Below are 20689 nucleotides of genomic sequence, written 5' to 3'. Positions count from 1 at the left end.
TTGCAGGTGTAAAAAAAAAACAAGATTATTTAAAGATTTTAATCCATGCAACAAGTAATGCGGAGGGGAAAGGTGAGCAGCACACAATCCAAACACTTACGGTCTCCTTCTTCTGCCATTTCTTCTTCATTACCACTGATTCCTGATGCCTCCATCTCCTCATCTTCTACAGCAGGAGTGTACTGAACCTCCTCCTCCATCTGCACTGCTTTTTTCTTTTTACGTCTGTTATTGCGCTCCTTCTCCTAGAAGAAATAAGTTACTTAAAAGGAAGTCTGCCATAATAATGTATACTTGGAATAATATCCTACAGAAGTTATGACTCCATGAACCAACTACTAGTGATCAACAATGCACAAAACTCTAACTGTACTGTATAATAATATTCATTTCTTGAATGCTCAAGACCAGTCAACTCATCTGGCTATTGTAGAGGCAAATGCCCCTTATAAGTGATGGGAGAAATTCGGGGCCAGGTAAATCACTCCATGAGACATTTATTTTAGTGGTTTGGCAATGAGAACACCCCAAGACTTCAATACCCCTTAGGTGCTAGATGCCAATGTCAAAGCAAAATGACTACCTGTCTAGCAGTTTTATTGGCAAAAATGGCAATGTCTATTCAACCAATGTTTAGAAAGAATCAAGCTCTACAATTGTGTTACCATTTATGAATGTTACCATATACAGTGCATAGTGAAAGTTTTATATCTTTATGTTTGAAGCCTGAAATGTGGCAAAAGGTCGAAAAGTTCAAGGGGGTCAAATACTTTCGGCCCCCTTGAACTTTTCGACCTTTTGCCACATTTCAGGCTTCAAACATAAAGATATAAAACTGTAAATTTTTGTGAAGAATCAACAACAAGTGGGACACAATCATGAAGTGGAACGAAATTTATTGGATATTTCAAACTTTGTTAAATAAAAAACTGAAAAATTGGGCGTGCAAAATTATTTAGCCCCTTTACTTTCAGTGCAGCAAACTCTCTCCAGAAGTTCAGTGAGGATCTCTGAATGATCCAATGTTGACCTAAACGACTAATGATGATAAATAGAATCCATCTGTGTGTAATCAAGTCTCCGTATAAATGCACCTGCACTGTGATAGTCTCAGAGGTCCGTTTAAAGCAGGGCTGTGAAGTCGGTAGATAAATGTTCCGACTCCAACTCCTGAGTTTTCTGTGCTTCCGACTCCTCTGTATTAATATGTGAATGTATTTTGTACATTTCTTGAAGGAAAGAAAGGCAACATACATGTCATTACCACAGGACTACTGGCTGGGAAGCCAACAGTCTACTGTATTGAACAGTTTGTGTGCTGATTTGCTGCTGAAGATAGGGCAGTGGGAGGATCCAGGAAGGGGCATTTATTATAAAAACATGATTTCCCTAGTAGAATCCCATAGTCATGTTTAAAGGGGTACTCTGCCCCTAGACATCTTATCCCCTATCCAAAGGATAGGGGATAAGATGTCAGATCGCCGGGGTCCTGCTGCTGGGGACCCCCGGGATCGCCACTGCGGCACCGCGCTTTCATTACTACACAGAGAGAGTTCGCTCTGTGCGTAATGATGGGCTATACAGGGGATTGAGCAGCATGACATCATGGCTCCGCCCCACATGACATCACGGCCCGCCCCCTTAATGCAAGTCTATGGCAGGGGGTGTGACGACCCCCACGCCCCTTCCCATAGACTTGTATTGAGGGGGCGGACCGTGACATCATGAGGGGCGGAGTCGTGATGTAACGATGCTCCGGCCCCTGTATCGCCCGTCATTACTCGCTCTCTCTCTGCAGTAATGAGCGCACGGTGCCGCAGCAGCCATCCCGGGGGTCCCCAGCAGCGGGACCCCGGCGATCTGACATTTTATCCCCTTTCCAAAGGATAGGGGATAAGATGTCAGATTGCCGGGGTCCCGCTGCTGGGGACCCCCGGGATCGCCGATGCGGCACCGCGCTATCATTACTGCACAGAGCGAGCTCGCTCTGTGCGTAATGACGGGCGATACAGGGGCCGGAGTATCACTACATCACGGCTCCGCCCCTCGTGATGTCTAGGGGCGGAGTACCCCTTTAAGCTAACAATCGAGTTTACAAGTTTTTATAGCCTTAGCTGAATGGCAGCAGTTTTTCCAATGGTTTACAGCTTCAGTCTTGAACTATTGACCCTCCATTCCCTTCACTTATGCAAGTGTCTCTAGTACTGTAAAAAACATATTTCCTTAATCCCTCATCAGTGAGAGGCTAGGTTACCCGTGGGTTCCCTGTAACAGCAGGACACAACACTATGGAAAGTATAAGCATGCTTCTTCACAGTCACTTAACGTGTTCGTTTTGCAGTTACATGAGGCACTGCATGCATTGATCTTTATTCTTATAGTAGAGAATTCATTAATTATAACTTTTTGTGAATTGGGACATTTAAACTTGCTTTTTTTTTTTTTATTTCAATCTAAATTTAGTAGAAGTCGGAGTATTGTTTGCCGACTCCAGGTACCCAAAATTTTGTCCGACTCCTCGACTCCGACTCCACAGCCCTGGTTTAAAGCGCAGAGAGCATCATGAAGAACAATGAACACACCAGGCAGGTCCAAGATACTGTTGGGGAGAAGTTTAAAGCCGGATTTGGATAAAAAAAATATTTCCCAATCTTTAAACATCCCAAGGAGCACTGTGCAAGCGATAATATTGAGTATCAGCCAACTGCAAATCTACGAAGACCTGGCCGTCCCTCTAAACTTTCAGATCATACAAGGAGAAGACTGATCAGTGATGCAGCCAAGAGGCCCATGATCACTCTGAATGAACTGCAGAGATCTACAGCTGAGGTGGGAGACTCTGTCCATAGGACAACAATCAGTCGTATACTGCACAAATCTGGCCTTTATGTAAGGGTGGCAAGAAGAAAGCCATTTCTTAAAGATATCCATAAAAAGTGTTGTTTAAAGTTTGCCACAAGCCACCTGGGAGACACACCAAACATGTGGAAGAAGGTGCTCTGGTCAGATTAAACCAAAATTGAACTTTTTGGCAACAATGCAAAACGTTATGTTTGGCGTAAAAGCAACACAGCTAATCACCCTGAACACACCATCCCCACTGTCAAACATGGTGGTGGCAGCATCATGGTTTGGGCCTGCTTTTCAGCAGGGACAGGGAAGATGGTTAAAATTGATGGGAAGATGGATGGAGCCAAATACAGGACCATTTTGGAAGAAAACCTGATGGGGTCTGCAAAAGATCTTAGACTGGGACAGAGATTTGCCTTCCAACAAGACAATGATCCAAAACATAAAGCAAAATCTACAATGGAATGGTTCACAAATAAACATATCCAGGTGTTAGAATGGCCAAGTCAAAGTCCAGACCTGAATCCAATCGAGAATCTGTGGAAAGAACTGAAAACTGCTGTTCACAAATGCTCTCCATCCAACCTCACTGAGCTCCAGCTGTTTTGCTAGGAGGAATGGGCCAAAATTTCAGTCTCTCGATGTGCAAAACTGATAGACATATATCCCAAGTGACTTATAGCTGTAACCGCAGCAAAAGGTGGCGCTACAAAGTATTAACTTAAGGGGGCTGAATAATTTAGCACGCCCAACTTTTCAGTTTTTTATTTGTTAAAAAAGTTTGAAATATCCAATAAATTTCGTTCCACTTCATGATTGTGTCCCTCTTGTTGTTGATTCTTCACAAAAAATTACAGTTTTATATCTTTATGTTTGAAGCCTGAAATGTGGCAAATGGTCAAAAAGTTCAAGGGGGCCGAATACTTTCACTATGCACTGTATTGCACTGTATTGTGTTACCTTACACCATTGGCAACTGTTTTCACAAGGTCTCAATATGCCAAATGGATGACTTCTTTTCTAATAAAGTTATATTACATGAATGGTCAGTCTCTTCCTCTTATCTTATTCCATAAACACGTCACGTTCGGGCTGTTTGAAGTTAAGGTTGAGTATGCATACTCTAAAAACTTCTGAGCATAAGATGACATCTAAACCCTGAATCTACTGGTGGATATGTTGGGTTATCAGTGCCTCAAGTAAAACTGACCAAACACACAGACAGTATTTATGATTTCGTATTCATTTTATCCACATTGTAAAGAGGCAAGTTTGGTCATTGGGGAAAGTGGAGCATTTCAACGGGAAGAGGGGACAAATATGCTGCCAGACCCCCTTTCTTCCCACAGAAAGAAAGACTTATGTATGTTAAACCTCAATATGCCCAATCCTTCCCATCAGTTTAGCATGCATGAACTAAGCAGAGCCACTACCCCTACTATCCCACTACTACACTTCCTAGCAAGTTCGATCTCATCTCATCACAGAGACACTACGAATCATGCATAAAATGGTTAGGAAAAGTCTTAGTGCTGCTAATGGCAACAAAGCCTTTTATGTACAGTAACACTCCTGACAGTTCTCTGAAAGGGAGCAATAAGAAAAATAATGCTAGCAACAATGTCTAGCTTTATCCTGCTCCATATTGAGATTCAATGGGTAAATAATAAAAATTGCATCCAAACACAAGTCCCACCCTTTACTATGCAAGCTGAAACATGGAGAAATGGGTGAATAGGTAGGAGAAGGCAGCCTGTTTCAGTCACTTTTCTACTAAACTGTTTTAAGAGCTTGCAGAATCACTTGATGACTAACATTTATGTGTCCTTTATCTCTCTATTTGCTCCCGAATTTCCAGGTTCCTTACAGACGTCCATTTTGCCAAATATGAAAACCAAAGACAGGAATTGCAAAACATCTGTACCTAATGAGCTGTGGACCTATGTGGAAAGGACTATGACTATTCCGACTCATCCTCATACCCTATCATCACTACAGACTATGAATTGACTCTTTTATATACATCATATTGATGGCTGAGTATTGTTGCTTACATTAAGTTACCAGATGTCTATGGCCAGCTAAAGATTCCACCAATGTTAAATGTACCCAGCAACGGGAAACCTAAATCATATCAGCATTTGACAATTTGAAGGGAACCTGTGACACTGAAAAAGATTGATATATAGAGGGAGATTCATCAAAATCTGTGGAGAGAAAAAGTTCAAATCAAAATCATCAGAGGCCTTTTAAAAAAATTAAAGAAGTGATCTGATTGGTTGCTATAGGTAACTGGTTAATTTTTTCTCTCTACAGGTTTTGATGAATCTTCCCCATAGTTTTTAGGGAAAATTTCCAGAATAACTTGTCATTTATTCATGTAAATCTCTGGTCTCCCTACATGCCCTCTTATACACAGATAGCTGTCCCAGAATGAGCAGAGACATTCATAAAGAAATGGAAACACACCAAACTATATATTAATCTGCTTAGCTCCATCAAAGCAAGGCAAGACACAAGAGAGCGATGGTAAACTATTCCTACCTGGGAAACAATAAGGATGCAGCAATGTAGCAATTTTACCACGACCCATGAGCAGATGGCCATAGGGTCCAAGCATATACAAATGCCTCATCACAATCTTATCGAGAATAAAAATACAAAGCAATAATGACTGTTCATGCGGATGAATGCTGTGTACAATGGCTACAGCTAAAGATTATTTCTCAAATACATTAGTTGACTGATTATTTGCTTAAAGGGGTATTCCAGTTAATTTCTAGTTTTTTAAATTCAATTAACATCCATTAAAAATTATTACCGTACTGCTTATACCATTCCTATGTTCTGCCTCACTGTTGTGGCATCTCCATCTTGGATGCTGTCCCTCCTCCCTCGGCCCCCACCTTCCGAGACGGAGACCACATGACAACTGCCGAGATGGAGACCATGTGACTAACTTTCAAAGAGGGAGACCATGTGACTTGCCTTCTGCAAGGGAGAGTGCTCTCCTGCCTAGCATCTCTCACAGGGCCACTAGGAAGAGACGCTGATAAAGAGGGAGGGAGACAAACATTGTTTCTCCCTCTTCTCTGTACTGCTGCAGCCTAGCAGAGCTAGAGGGGTGGGGGAGGGGTTTGGTCTCGGGAGTGGGGGGGGGGGGGGTGCTGCAGACAGTGAGGCCTTGCAGGGACATGTGTGGGGCTTGTTAGTTTTTCTTATCTCTCTTCTTTCATGCTGATGTCTTGTTCATTGCAGTCCAGTACAATTAACCCTCTCACTGCTTCTTTGCAGTTAATGTAACTAATAATCTCTGCAGTGTAAGGGTTGATTCTCCTGTTGCTGCAGATGCATGAGCATCCAGGGAACAGAGACAAGATGAGCTGACACCTCCCCTCTACACACATCTAAGCAAAGGACTAACTGCTATTCCACAACCCCCCAAATAGTGAGAGACATTCCCCCCAACCCCCTTCACTTTAACCAACTAAGGGGGCTGTACGCCCGTGAGAATTCCGGTCCCCACCGTTCGGCAGGCATTCCGTGCAAAGCCCTGGAGGGGTCCTTAGAACCCGACACATGTGACCCCCCCCCATGTGACCACATTTTGGAAACTACACCACTCACGGAATGTAACAAGGGGCGCAGTGAGCATTTACACCCCACAGGTGTCTGACAGATTTTTGGAACAGTGGTCCGTGAAAATGAAAAAGATCCAAAGATCTGTCAAAACGCCAGTGGGGTGTAAATGCTCACTGCCCCCTTATTAAATTCTGTGAGGGGTGTAGTTTCCAAAATGGAGTCATATGTGGGGGAGGTCCACTGTTCTGGCACCATGGGGGGTTTGTAAATGCACATGGGCCCCAACTTCCATTACAAACAAATTCTCTCTCCAAAAGCACAATGGCGCTCATTCTCTTCTGAGCATTGTAGTTTGCCCGCAGAGCACTTTACATCCACATATAGGGTATTTTCATACAGAGATGGGGTTACAAATTTTGGGAGGCATTTTCTCCTATTACCCCTTGTGAAAATGAAAAATTTGGGGTAACACCAGCATTTTAGTGGAAAAAAATTCATTTACACATCCGAATATAACGAAAAGTCGTCAAACACCTGTGGGGTGTTAAAGCTCACTGTACCCCTTGTTACGTTCCTTGTGGGATGTAGTTTCCAAAATAGCAATGTTTTTTTTTTCCTGCTGTTCTGGCACCATAGGGGCTTCCTAAAAGCGACATGCCCCCCAAAAACCATTCTCCAATATCCCATTGTCGCTCCTTCCCTTCTGAGCCCCCTACTACACTAGCAGAGTACTTTACATCCACATATGAGGTATTGGTTTACAAAGTTGTTTTTTTTACCCCTTGTAAAAATTCAAAAACTGGTTCTACAAGAACATGAGAGTGTGAAAAATTTGAATTTTCTCTTTCACTTTGCTGCTATTCCTGTGAAACACCTAAAAGGGTTAACACACTTTTGGAATACTTTGAATACTGTCATTTTGAACACTTTGAGGGGTGCAGTTTTTATAATGGGGTCATTTGTGGGGTATTTCTAATATGAAGGCCCTTCAAATCCACTTCAAAACTGATCTGGTCCCTGAAAAATTCCGATTTTGAAAATTTGTTGAAAAATTGGGAAATTGCTGCTGAACTTTGAAGCCCTTTGATGTCTTCCAAAAGTAAAAAAATGTCCACTTTATAATGAAAACATAAAGTAGACATATTGTATATGTGAATCAATATATCATTTATTTGGTATGTCTATTTTCCTTACAAGCAGAGAGCTTAAAAGTTAGAAAAATGCACAATTTCCAAATTTTTAATGAAATTTTGGAATTTTTCACCAAGAAATGATGCAAGTATCGACAACAATTTACCATGTTAAAGTAGAATTTGTCACAAAAAAACAATGTCGGAATCAAAGTCATAAGTAAAAGCATCCCAGAGTTATTAGTGCTTAAAGTGACAATGGTCGGATGTGCATGAAATGCTCTGGTCCCTAAGGGCTTAATGTACGTGTCATATATTACTAAGTAGCACTGAGAATGTCCCTGCCACACAGCCCTTTTCTGTATTAGGCCTTGTTCACACGTTGCATTTTTGTTATGATACAATCTCTGTAACAATATGGCAAAAACACCATGGTGCCACAACAAAACCACAACCTGTGAACGAAGCCTTTCACACGTGTGTCTTTTGCTGCAGATTTTGCTACTAATTGACCTCAATGGACAGCAAAATATGCAACAGAAAATCTTCAGCATATTTCCTTTCAAACTGGCAGCAAATTTGAAAGGGGCAGGTTATCCGCAGAGGATTTTTGACCGCAGAATCCCCACTGCTGAAAATTCGCCACAGACCCTATTGCCTTCAATTAGGTCTGTGGCCAATTTTCCACAACAGAGATTTGGAGTGTGGAAACCGCGCTGCGAGTTCGAAAGGAAAACACTTGTGAGAACGAGCCCTTAGGGTAGGTTTACAGCAAGTTTCCTATTGCGAGTTTGAGCCATGACAATGTTATCTGCTGTGAATTCTCTCTGAAACTCGCTGTAAATCTGCCTGTGTGAATATACCCTAAGAGAATATTCAGATGTAACAGTGATGTCTCTGCTTATTACTACAGCTACTCCAAAACCATGGTAAAATGCATTGGTTTTGCTGTGATAAAAGCATTTTGACACATTTTCTCAGTTATTGTGGCAATAAACAAAGACATCATGGACAGTCCAAAAATAAAACTACCCATTATATCCCTGAAAAAACCTGAAACAGCCACTGCGCAAAGCTGGTGCTTTTTTCAGCATTTGTTTGTTGTGTATTTTTTTAAATAGGGCATACTCTAGATATGACATGTTTTTTCAGGCATTTTTCAAAAATGTGGTGGTATTATATTTGGGCACAGTATTTTACAGTATTATATATAGCAGCATAGTATGTGTTGGAATGAAAATGAGGGGCACCGCAAGTGGAGGTATTGTTTTCAGGTGCATAGTATGTGGTAGTATTGTTTTCAGGGTAGTGGTAGTATTGTTTTCAGGGGCACAACATGTGGCAGTATTCAGGGGCACAGTGTGTGCCCTAATTTTTAGGGTCCCAGAATTGAAAAGTATTATATTCATGGCACAGCATGGGCCAGCATTCTACTTAGGGGCACCATTTGTGGCAGTATTTTATGTAGGGGGCAAGAAGTTATCCAGGGAGAAGGGGCCCAAGCTGAACATTTGCATCAGGACCCATGAGCCTTTTGCTACGCCCCTGCCCCCATATACCTGACTGAGGTCAAAAGTGTGTCATTTTGGCCTCTGCTCTGGAAAAATGTTGTGGGGTTAAAAATTAAAAATACCGCGCAGTATATATGTTTTTTTATGGGACACTATGCAGGTCTGATAGACACTGCTTAATGCGGTGTGAAAGGAGCCTTAGATTTAAAGCGGGAGTTTTTTTTTTTTTTCCAGAACAATGCTAATACTACAATATGTAAACAAAATAAACCTGTACTCACCTCCAGCATTCCCATGGTGTCTCCCAGTGTCCTGCTCTGGTCCCTCGTGTGATCTTCCTACTGAGAGAAAGCGAGACACCTGGGAGCAGGAACCGGAGGCACACCGGAAGCACTGGTGGTGAGTACACGTTTGTTTTTTTATATACTGTAGTAGTATATACTGTACTTGGAAAAAATTAAAAACCTGCCGGATAACCTCTTTAAAAAATGGCTGAAAAGCGGCATGGTAAATATGTAAAGATAAAAAAATTCCATGGGTATACCAGGGTATAAGCTTGGAATGTTTTTTCCAATATTGTGACATATACATGTGCCAACATTTCTGATGTGACTAACATTTAGAGGGGCGCAAGTACAAAAAGTGCCTAGGGCAGTATGAACTCTAAATATGGCCCTGCACATATTACTCTATACAGTGTTTGGGTGGGGGGGGGGTCACCATATACTGTATATCACTGTATATTGTGACTTGTCACACACCTGTACACTGTATACTGTAGTATTCGTACCCCCCTGCACTATATTATATAGTGTACAAGAGGGTAACACATTTCCACTATAAGCAATAACATATCACCTGGTGGGGTATGATATGTGCATATATTATCACATTTCATATTATCACATCAATGCTGAAGAGTGGAGGGCCAGGGAGTGATAGTGGACAGATTGGCCTAGGGAACCACAACACAAACTACTCTGATAGTGCCCATCCCTGTATCTATCTTACAGTTTCCCAACCAGGGTGCCTCCAGCTGTGGCAAAACTACAACTCCCAGCATGCCCAGACAGGAAAAGGTAGCAGGGGCATGGTGGGAGTTGTATTTTTTGCAACTAATGGAGGTAACACTGATATACAAACACACACACACACACATATATATATATATATATACTAGCTGAGTACCCGGCGTTGCCCGGTTTTCCCTTCCTAATCCTTGTTGGGGTGGAAAATAAACAAGGGAGGAAGCTTTTGACTTCATATCCAGTCCTCATATATTGTTGTCATATCCCGACCTCCTATCCCGACCTCCTATCTCCACCTCCTTTCCCGTCCTCCTATCTCGACCTCCTATCGCGACCTCCTATCCAGACCTCCTATCCCGTCCTCCTATCTCGACCTCCTTTCCCATCCTCCTTTCCCGTCCTCATATACCGACCTCCTATCCCGACCCCCTATCCCAACCCCCAATCCCGAACTCCAATTCAGTCCTCATATCCTGACCTCCTATCCCGACCTCCTATCCCGACCTGTAATATGTGTACCAGGTATTGAAATATCTCCAGCCGTATGGAAGTTATGTGTGAACATACATTTCCCATTGATTTGCATGGGACTTTAAACAAAAACCCTGACCCTCACAAATCGGGGTAGTTAAGGGTTAAATTAACTATCCTATATTTTAAGTGGATATATAAGTAACATGTGACCAAGTATTATCAAAATATCTCCAGCTGTTTGGAAGTTATGCAGTAACATATATTTCCCATTGACTTGCATGGGACTTTAAACATAAACCCCGCCCCTGGCAAATGGGGGTGAGTAAGGGTTAAATCACCTATCCTATGTTTGTTGTTGACATATAAGTAACATGTGTGCCAAGTTTCATGTTAATATCTTTAGCAGTTTGGAAGTTTTTGTGGAACATACATACAAACACACACACACACACACACACATACACGTACATACATACATATATATACACACACACACACACACGTTGAGTTTTATATATATATATATATATATATATATATATATATATTTATATATAGATAGATAGATATATATCATTGTTTTTGAACCAGGTGGCCACCAGCTGTTGCAATACTACAACTCCCCTCCCAGCATGCTGGAAGTTGTTGTTTGCAAAAGCTGAAGAGTCAAATTAAGGGGACACAAATACACATTTAATTGGTGCAGGACACAGTGTTTGTCAGTATTATATTTCAGAGCATAGTGTGTATCAGTATTATACAAGGTACACAGTATGTGGCAGTATTATATCATGGACACAGAATATGGCAGTACTATACCAAGGGAACAGTGTGGCAGTATTATACCAGAGACATAGTGTGTGGCAGTATTATACCAGAGACATAGTGTGTGGCAGTATTATACCAGAGACATAGTATGTGGCAGTATTATACAAAGTGCACAATGTGCGGCAGTACTATACCAGGTACACAGTGTGTGGCAGTAATATATTCAGGGACAAAGTGTGTGGCAGTATTATATCACAGGTAAAGTATGTTGCAGTATTATATTCAGGGCACAGTGTGTGGCAGTATTATACAAAGGTAACAGTGTTTGGCAGTTTTATACCAGGGGCAGGCAGTAAGTAGGTCATACAGGGAACAGTAGTTTTATGTTCTCAACTCGCTCATGTTGTAAAACAGGCAGTGGCCGCTTTTTTTCATGGCACTGCGGCTGCTAGGTAAACACGGCATTAGGCTATGTGCACACAACAGAAAATCTCAGTGACGACATGCAGACTGCGTGCGCCGTGATAATCTGCTGGTGCTAGGAATGCACGGAAATGTGCCGCCTCAGACAGAATGCATTATGCGTATAGTCCACAGAAAGTATCATCATTTTTTCTGTGGACAGCGGAATTGGAATTTCCACGAGAGAGGAGAGGAGAGGAGAGGAGAGGAGAGAGAGAGGTAAATACACTATAGCAATACTAAAATATGGTATATTTTAAATAGAATATAAATATATATATATATATATATATATATATATATATATATATATATATATACACACACACACACACACACGTGTATGGGCTGTTCAGGGTTAATATTTGGTAGAAGGGCAAATTCACACATTTAGTAAACGACCATGGGGAGATTTATCAAAACCTGTGTAGAGGAAAAGTTGCTGAGTTGCTCATAGCAACCAATCAGAATGCAAGTCTATGGGAGGGGGTGTGACATAGACTTGCATTAAGGGGGCGTGGCAGTGACGTCACGGGCCTCCGGTACTGCACACAATGCTCTAAACGAACGCTGGGTTCAGCAGGAAGATCGTGGTGGTCACCAGTGGCGGGATCCCCACTGGTGAACCCCACGATCTCCCTGCTGAACCCAGGATCAGACATCTTATCCACTATCCTTTGGAAAGGGGATACGTTTTCTAGGGAGCAGAGTACCCCTTTAAGTTGTGTATATTCTCCTCCACGTTTGTCCCTCTGTGTCCTCTTCACTGCTGCCACCAGATTCAAGGAGAGTCAAGTACAGATGATGGTAAAGGATCAGCATCAGCTGCAGATAGATACTGCAGGTGAAGTGGTTTGCTGCTGCACCTCCATGATCGGATTTCTTTTTAGAACAAGTTAGACAGAATAGCTACATAAGGGATGAGTGAAAGATGAATTCTGCTCACAACCATTGTACTGGAGAAAAGACACACAGCTGCACACATTGCAGAATGGTTGGAGGAGGTTGCTATTAAATTTGACATTCCAGCTAAAAAAAAAAGAATTGCCCTTCTGCATGACAATGTTGCAAATGTTGTGGCTGCTGAGATTCCACTGCACTGGCCACACTTTGCAGCTGGTTATTAATGCTGCATTGAAGAATCCAGGCATTGAAAGAGGTGTCTGTGCTGCAGGAGGACTAGTTAAAGGGGTACTCTGGTGAAATTTTTTTTTTTTTTAAATCTACTGGTACCAGAAAGTTAAACAGATTTGTAAATTACTTCTATTAAAAAATCGTAATCCTTCCAGTACTTATTAGCTGCTGAATACTACAGAGGAAATTATTTTCTTTTTGGAACACAGAGCTGTCTGCTGAATCACGAGCACAGTGCTCTCTGCTGACATCTCTGTCCAATTTAAGAACTGTCCAGAGTAGGAGAAAATCCCCAATGCAAACATATGCTGCTCTGGTCAGTTCCTAAAATGGACAGAGATGTCAGCAGAGAGCACTGTGCTCGTGATTCAGCAGAGAGCTCTGTGTTCCAAAAAGAAGAAAAAAATCCACTGTAGTGTTCAGCAGCTAATAAGTACTGGAAGGACTAAGATTTTTTAATAAAAGTAATTTACAAATCTGTTTAGCTTTTTGGCGCCAGTTGATTTAAAAAAAAAAAAAAAAAAGTTTTCCACCAGAGTACCCCTTTAAAAAAAAAAGTGAACTAACCAGCAGTAAGTTGAAGGAGAGACAGAAGCAGATAGACAAATTGGAACATAAGCTTCTTCAAGATGTAAGCACTATTATGGACATTTATCAACGAGTTTAGTCAGGTTTTCTTTACTATAATTGTCGCAAAATTGTCGCAACTGCGACTACACGATTTTTCATGCGACATTTTGACTGGAAAGCGAGAAAAGCAAATTTTCCTAAAATTTACTATGTAGTAATAATTTTAAAATGGACTACGGGTAGTCAGGTATTTATTAACTGCGACAGTCGCAACTGCGCAAAAAAAAGTCGCAACAGCGTTAAAAATTTACTAAATTTACTCCAGCTCAAACATGGAGCAGAAAAAGCTACTACCAAAGTAAAAAAGGAAAAATTGCTTACGTGAAAGAAAATTATCAACAGGCTGAAAGCAGTTGATAAATATGTCGCACATAAGCAGAAAAAAAAGTAAGGAAAAAATTACTAAAAAAAAGACTACATAAGCAAACATTGATAAATGTCCCTCTATATGGTTGACAGACCCCTTGAACAAAAGTGGCCAGTAACTGCAACCCTGTGAGAACCATTAGTAACCCAAAGGGGCAAACATTAACGGGACCTAAAGCCAGAACAATGGAGAGTTCTTGAGGAACTTTCTTCTGCACTTAACCCCTTTTGAATGTGCTACTGTGTCCATGAGTGGCCAAGAATACACAATTCTATCTTCCATGCTTGCACATGTGAAGGGGTTGTCGAGGTCCAGTGAGTGTGCTTCTTTTGAATCTTCGGCCATGAGGAGCTTCAAAGCCACAGCAATGGATTAGCTTCGCAGCAACTTCTCTTTTTTTTTTTTTGTCTGCTGCTGTTTTACCTGTCCCTAATACAGCAATTATTAACCTAAAGTGATGCAATTATGAGAACAGAGAACATTCAGAACTTGCAAAACAGTGGTGTGGGGAGTCAGTAGTTGCTTATATACACTGCTCAAAAAAATGAAGGGAACACTAAGATAACCCATCCTAGATCTTAATGAATGAACTAATCGTATGAAATACTTACGTCTTTACATAGTTGAATGTGCTGACAACAAAATCACACAACAATTATCAATGGAAATCAAATTTATCAACCCAAGGAGGTCTTGATATGGAGTCACACTCAAAATCTAAGTGGAAAACCACACTACAGGCTGATCCAACTTTGATGTAATGTCCTTAAAACAAGTCACAATGAGGTTCAGTAGTGTGTGTGTGGCCTCCACGTGCCCGTATGACCTCCCTACAATGCCTGGGCATGCTCCCGATGAGGTGGCGGATGGACTCCTGAGGGATGTCCTCCCAGACCTGGACTAAAGCATCTGCCAACTCCTGCACAGTCTGTGGTGCAATGTGGCGTTAGAGAATGGAGCGAGACATGATGTCCCAGATGTGCTCAATCGGATTCAGGTCTTGGGAACGGGCGGGCCAGTCCATAGCATCAATGCCTTCCTCTTGCAGGAACTGCTGACACACTCCAGCCACATGAGGTCTAGCATTGTCTTGCATTAGGAGGAACCCAGGGCCAATCGCACCAGCATATGGTCTCACAAGGGGTCTGAGGATCTCATCTCGGTACCTAATGGCAGTCAGGCTACCTCTGGCAAGCACATGGAGGGCTGTGCAGCCCCCCAAAGAAATGCCACCCCCACACCATTACTGATCCACAGCCAAACCGGTCATGCTGGAGGATGTTGCAGGCAGCAGAACGTTCTCCACGGTGTCTCCAGGCTCTGTCACATCTGTCACATGTGCACAGTGTAAACCTGCTTTTATCTGTGAAGAGCACAGGACGCCAGTGGCGAATTTATTAATCTTGGTGTTCTCTGGCAAATGCCAAACGTCCTGCATGGTGTTGGGATGTAAGTACAACCCCCACCTGTGGACATTGGGCCCTCATACCAGCCTCATGGAGTCTGTTTCTGACCGTTTGAATGGACACATGCACATTTGTGGCACTGCTGGAGGTCATTTTGAAGGGCTCTGGCAGTGCTCCTCCTTGCACAAAGGTGGAGGTACTAGCCTGTAGTGCAATAAGCCCTATATGTCTGGAGTCGTCCTCATAGTACAGTAAGCAGGAAAGTATATATCATGAATCAGGAGGATATATACTTTCATAATTACTGTACTGTCACTATGAGAACTGGATACATATAGGGCTTATGTATTGTACGTTCAATCACCTTATGTAAAGTACTCCTACTGTCCTTCCCCTGATTACTGTACAAAATACATATTAAATAATGTGGAGCGAGTGAAGACATATAGCGCCTATCTACTTATGTGGTGTAAGAACTTCGTCTAGAGCAAGTATATGTAATGCAAAAAAGAGTGAGTGTGGTGCACACATCGCAACAGCCCAGAGTCGACTCCCCTCTAGCATGATCTTCTCTTTGTACTAAAAATCCTTGCAGTATTGAAGGAAGATGTGTTGCTTTTCGGTTTATTCACATGTGATGGACATAAACAGGGCAGATGTGAGATCTGACTCGGACTGTGAATGTGAATGCACCCTTATGTACAAATATCCGAGTAATGTATAATTTTCACTGTCTCTTCACCTGTACACTGATGGAGGGTTTTAGTCATCTGGCAGCTAGCTAGACTTGTACTCTGATAATGGCCCCTCCGGATATGTGCTATTTATATACATGTTGCAGACTGTCCCTAAAAGCATCTGAAATACTTCCATTCAGGGACTGGAAAACTGCATCAAGATGCACAGAGTAATTCTGTTCAGTTACAAGGTAATGAATGGCCTGACATGGCTGCTTATCAGAAAACCGATTTTCTTCATTTATTTATTTTGTCTTAAACCAAATGCAAGTCACAAGACTTGGAAACATACACTCTGCTTGCATTTTAATTGCTTTCTTGTTGCCTAAAAAGAAACCTGAAGACAAACAGACCGGGAAAACAGCCATACAGTGACTGAGCACAATGGTTACTATGGTGAAGGTCTTGTTCACCTTCTCTGTTCCAGCATCTCTCTCTGATGAGCAACACTTATTGAAAAAAATACATTTTAAGCACAGATTTAACCAGTCTGCTGCCAGAAAAGTTTATCAGCGATTTCCCTGGATGTTTCTGGAAAGTTAAAGGGGTACTCCAGTGAAAATCTTTTTTCTTTTAAATCAATTGGTGGCAAAAAGTTAAACATATTTGTAAATTACTTCTATTAAAAAATCTTAATCCTTCCAGTACTTATTAGCCGCTGAATGCTACAGAGGAAATTCCTTTCTTTTTGGAATGCTCTCTGATGACATCACGACCACAGTTCTCTCTGCTGACGTTATTATTATAATAATAATAATAACGCTTTATTTATTGTTGTCCTTAGTGGGATTTGAACCCAAGTCCCCAGCACTGCAAGGCAGCAGTGCAAACCACTGAGCCACCATGCTGCCCTTAGCATACATCTGCTATGCATAGTTGCTAAAATGGACAGAGATGTCAGCAGAGAGCACTGTGTTCGTGATGTCATCAGTGTTCCAAAAAGAAAGGAATTTCCTCTGTAGCATTCAGCAGCTAATAAGTACTGGAAGGATTAAGATTTTTTTATAGAAATCATTTACAAATATGTTTAACTTTCTGCCACCAGTTGATTTAAAAGAAAAAAGGTTTTCACCGGAGTACCCCTTTAAGTAGTAAAGACTCTTACAAATACAGTCAGCAGGTCATCCCTATTTTTTCTGACAAATGCTTAGGGCACCCCAACTATGTGGTGAACGAAAGACTACCAGCTTAGATCATTCAGGCAGCAATTCTGCTATCCGGGATTAGAACTTGGGTCCCCTGTAGTATGCCTCACTGCCACCGAACAATATCTAAAGTAGAGGGAGGAGTCAGGGCTTTCTGTATTGTATAACAGTTTGAACACTAATATAGATTGGAATAAGGAAATAGGTAGTACCGTAAAACTCAACGAGAAAAAGTTGTAGGGAAAATTGAAGATGATTCCTGGGAAAATATAGGTTGGAATTTAAGATCTATGAGTAATCAGCATAGACTCATACAAAGATTTCTTGGTACTACGTAATACGGTACTTTACTCTTCTATGCATTATTATGAAATATTCTATATGTAAGTGTAAAATATAAGTGATCTTCAGGTTCTCATTTTACCTTTTATATGTGGTGTAAAATGGAAAACAAAGAATTATTTTTTTTTAAAAGCGAGAGGAGTCGGCACACCAGAGACATTGTGCAATGGGACAGTTTTAAGAGCATCCTGAATATATCGACACATACCCTATGAAAAAAAATATCTGGTTAAAAAAAAAACTGTTAAGGATGCAATAAATGATAAGAGGAAAGCGTTCAGACTACTAAAAAGTCATTGGGGAGGTGTTAAAAAATTATTTAAAAAAAAAAACAAAACAAATAAAATTAGCAAAAATTGCAACAAAGAAAGAAAAAAAACCTGAAAATATTCTTTGCCTACATAGATAATAAAGTTAAAACTAAAAATGTTGGTCCCCTAAAACAAAAAGTGTAATGGTGGAGGAGGATGAGGAAAAGGCTGATTAACAAAAGGGATCCTAGAAACTATAGGCCTGTAAGTTTAAAGGGTACCTGTCCTTTGCAAAAACTTTTTAGATAATGCAGATGATAACATTACATGCATATTTGTTGTATACATTGGTAAAAAAAAAATGTGCAGAGACAAAATACAGGAAGTGTGGGTAGACAAGCAGGGCTCTGAGCAGTCTCTGGGTTTAGCCTGTTGTGTGAGCCGGGGGCACACAGAGCCCTGCTTGACTTGTCCACACTTCCTGTATTTGTCCTCCACACAGAGACACACAGGCAATAGCTGCAGGGACAATATTTTTTACTCAAAAATATTCACATTTTTTTAACCAATGTATATTACAAGTATGCATTAATGTTATTCTCTACACATTATATAAAATGTGTTTGCAAATGGCAGTGCTCATTTAACATTAGTTGTGGGAAAAAAATCCTCTGAGAAATAAAGTGGAGAAGGTGCAGAGGAGAAAAACAACGATAATAAATAGTATGGGAGGATAACAGGACCAAGACAGGTTATCAAGCTTGGGGTTATTTAGTTTAGAGAAAATACATCTTAGGGGCGATTTGATCACAATGTACAAATATATAAATGGACAGTACAGAAATATTTCTAGTGATCTATTTATAACTAGGCCGATAACCATGACAAGGGGGCATCCTCTATGTCTAGAGAAAAAGAAGGTTTCACCATCATCACAGGCAGGGGTTCTTTGCTGTAAGAGCAGTGAGACTATGGAACTCTCTGCCACATGATGTTGTGATGTATATCTCAATAAACAGGTTACGGGTATTAGATTTATAGGGATAGAAGGTTCATCCAGGGAAAAATTCTGATTGACATATTGGAATCGGGAAGGAATTTTTCCTCTGTTGTGGGTCAATTGGCATTAGCCTCATAATGGATCCTTACTCTGGATCAACAGGGTTATAAATAAAGTAACTATGTAAGGAGCGCTGCGGAATCTGTAGGCGCTATATAAAAAAAAATTAAAAAAATAAATAAAATAAGGAGCAGTGGAGTAGGCGTCCACAGCAATCAGATTCCAGCTTTCATTTTTAAGTTAAATCTAAAATTAGTTTGGTTGCTATGGGCAACTGCTCTTCTGCACAAGGTTTGAGGAGTATCTCCCTTAGTCCTATTAGTATATATGTCCCATATATACATCAATGTGGCTTTTTTTTTTCTTGAATAACGGTTGTGATTTTTTTGCCTTTCCTCAGCCTATGGTTAATGTAGTATGGACATCTTATATGTCCACAGAAACTGAAATTATCCTGGCCATGCTAGGGCTGGCAATCACTGATTAAGGTAGAGAGTGGCACACTTGGCCAAACAGTATACCACTGAGCCTAAACGTAGCTACTTCATTTCTAAGAGTATGCCATTTATTGTGGGTTTTAAAAAAGTGTGGATGTCTGTGCTTGTGTCCCACAGAAACAGTATGCACTAAGGGACAAACTAAACAGTCATCTTTAGATTACAATTAGTCAATTGAAATCAATAGATCCAACAAGGGTACTGAAGTGTACACACAATCTGAATGTTTGAATACCTTTGAGCCTTTTTGTCAACATATACCCCAATCTTATGGGTAGTTTAAAACCCACCCCCAAAAATGTCTTATTCCTGGTGACACAATACCCACTTCCGTGCTGATGTTTGGGTTTACATGTGTCACCTCTTTTATGCATTTAATATACAGACTTCTAGAGATGAGCAAACTTACAGTGATTCGATTCGTCATGAACCTCTCGGCTCGGCATTTTCTGACTTTAACCTGCATAAATTAGTTCAGCTTTCAGGTGCTCCGGTGGGCTGGAGACTCTTTCCTAGGACTGTATCCACCTTTTCCAGCCCACCGGAGCACCTGAAAGCTGAACTCATTTATGCAGGCGAAAGTCAGCAACCGCCGAGCCGAGAAGTTTGTGATGAATCAAATTACTGTAACTTCGCTCATTTCTACAGTCTTCAGTCTAAAGACCAACACATCCTATGAATATTTTTTTTTATAAAGCATACTTTAAAAAAAACAACAACATTTTATGTGCATGTTTTTTTCACACATGGGTGGCTTTGTATGTATCCCAGTGATTGATGTTGTCCATTTAAGAGCATATTAAAAATGTGGGATACAAGATTTGCTTTCTTTACCACACTATAGATCCTTACATTGGCTGTCATGCCAATTGGACATGGCAGCTATGCATTATTAGCATTGTCTACATTTATCCCCTCCCACAAGAACAGACAGAACACTGGCAATATGCAGACAGAGCTCAAAGAATCCCTACACCCTGTGTGCTTGGTTATTAATCTTGCTGGCACAACTATAGACCGTCTGTGCTTATTTTTCAGGAGATGGAAAAGTACAACAGGAGAAAAATAAGTTTTACGTTGGGAAATTTTCAAACGTGTTAACTGAGGTTAAGAAGAGAGGGGGAAAGTTTTTGAAGTGCCATAGGAGTTGGCTGTGTCCTAGCAACATTTGGTAAAAAGTTTTCAATGCGCAAGGACAGACTTGTAACAGATGAAAAAAGGGGTCCTAATTCTTATCGGCTTACCCTAAAATAATACAACCGTACAAATGTGCAAAATCAATAATGATAGATAGAACTAGACAAAACAACATAAA

The 20689-nt window shown here is 40.9% G+C and overlaps 1 protein-coding gene across 27 annotated transcripts in view; it reads right to left on the bottom strand.

Moving 5' to 3' along the window:
• NCOR2 (nuclear receptor corepressor 2) overlaps positions 1-20689 on the bottom strand; it is a 495829-nt gene that overhangs the window by 99665 nt on the left and 375475 nt on the right. For 26 of the 27 annotated variants that reach the window (XM_056534054.1, XM_056534035.1, XM_056534070.1 and 23 more), the window contains one exon: positions 101-245. In XM_056534054.1, the coding sequence (XP_056390029.1) occupies positions 101-245 (145 nt within the window). The remainder of the gene's footprint in view (positions 1-100; positions 246-20689) is intronic. The other variant, XM_056533939.1, reaches the window with a different exon arrangement.

Source organism: Hyla sarda, chromosome 1 (assembly GCF_029499605.1).
Source record: "Hyla sarda isolate aHylSar1 chromosome 1, aHylSar1.hap1, whole genome shotgun sequence".
Taxonomy (NCBI): Eukaryota; Metazoa; Chordata; class Amphibia; order Anura; family Hylidae; genus Hyla; species Hyla sarda.
Note: the sequence above shows the minus strand (reverse complement) of the source record. Positions and strands in the feature narration are given on the sequence as shown.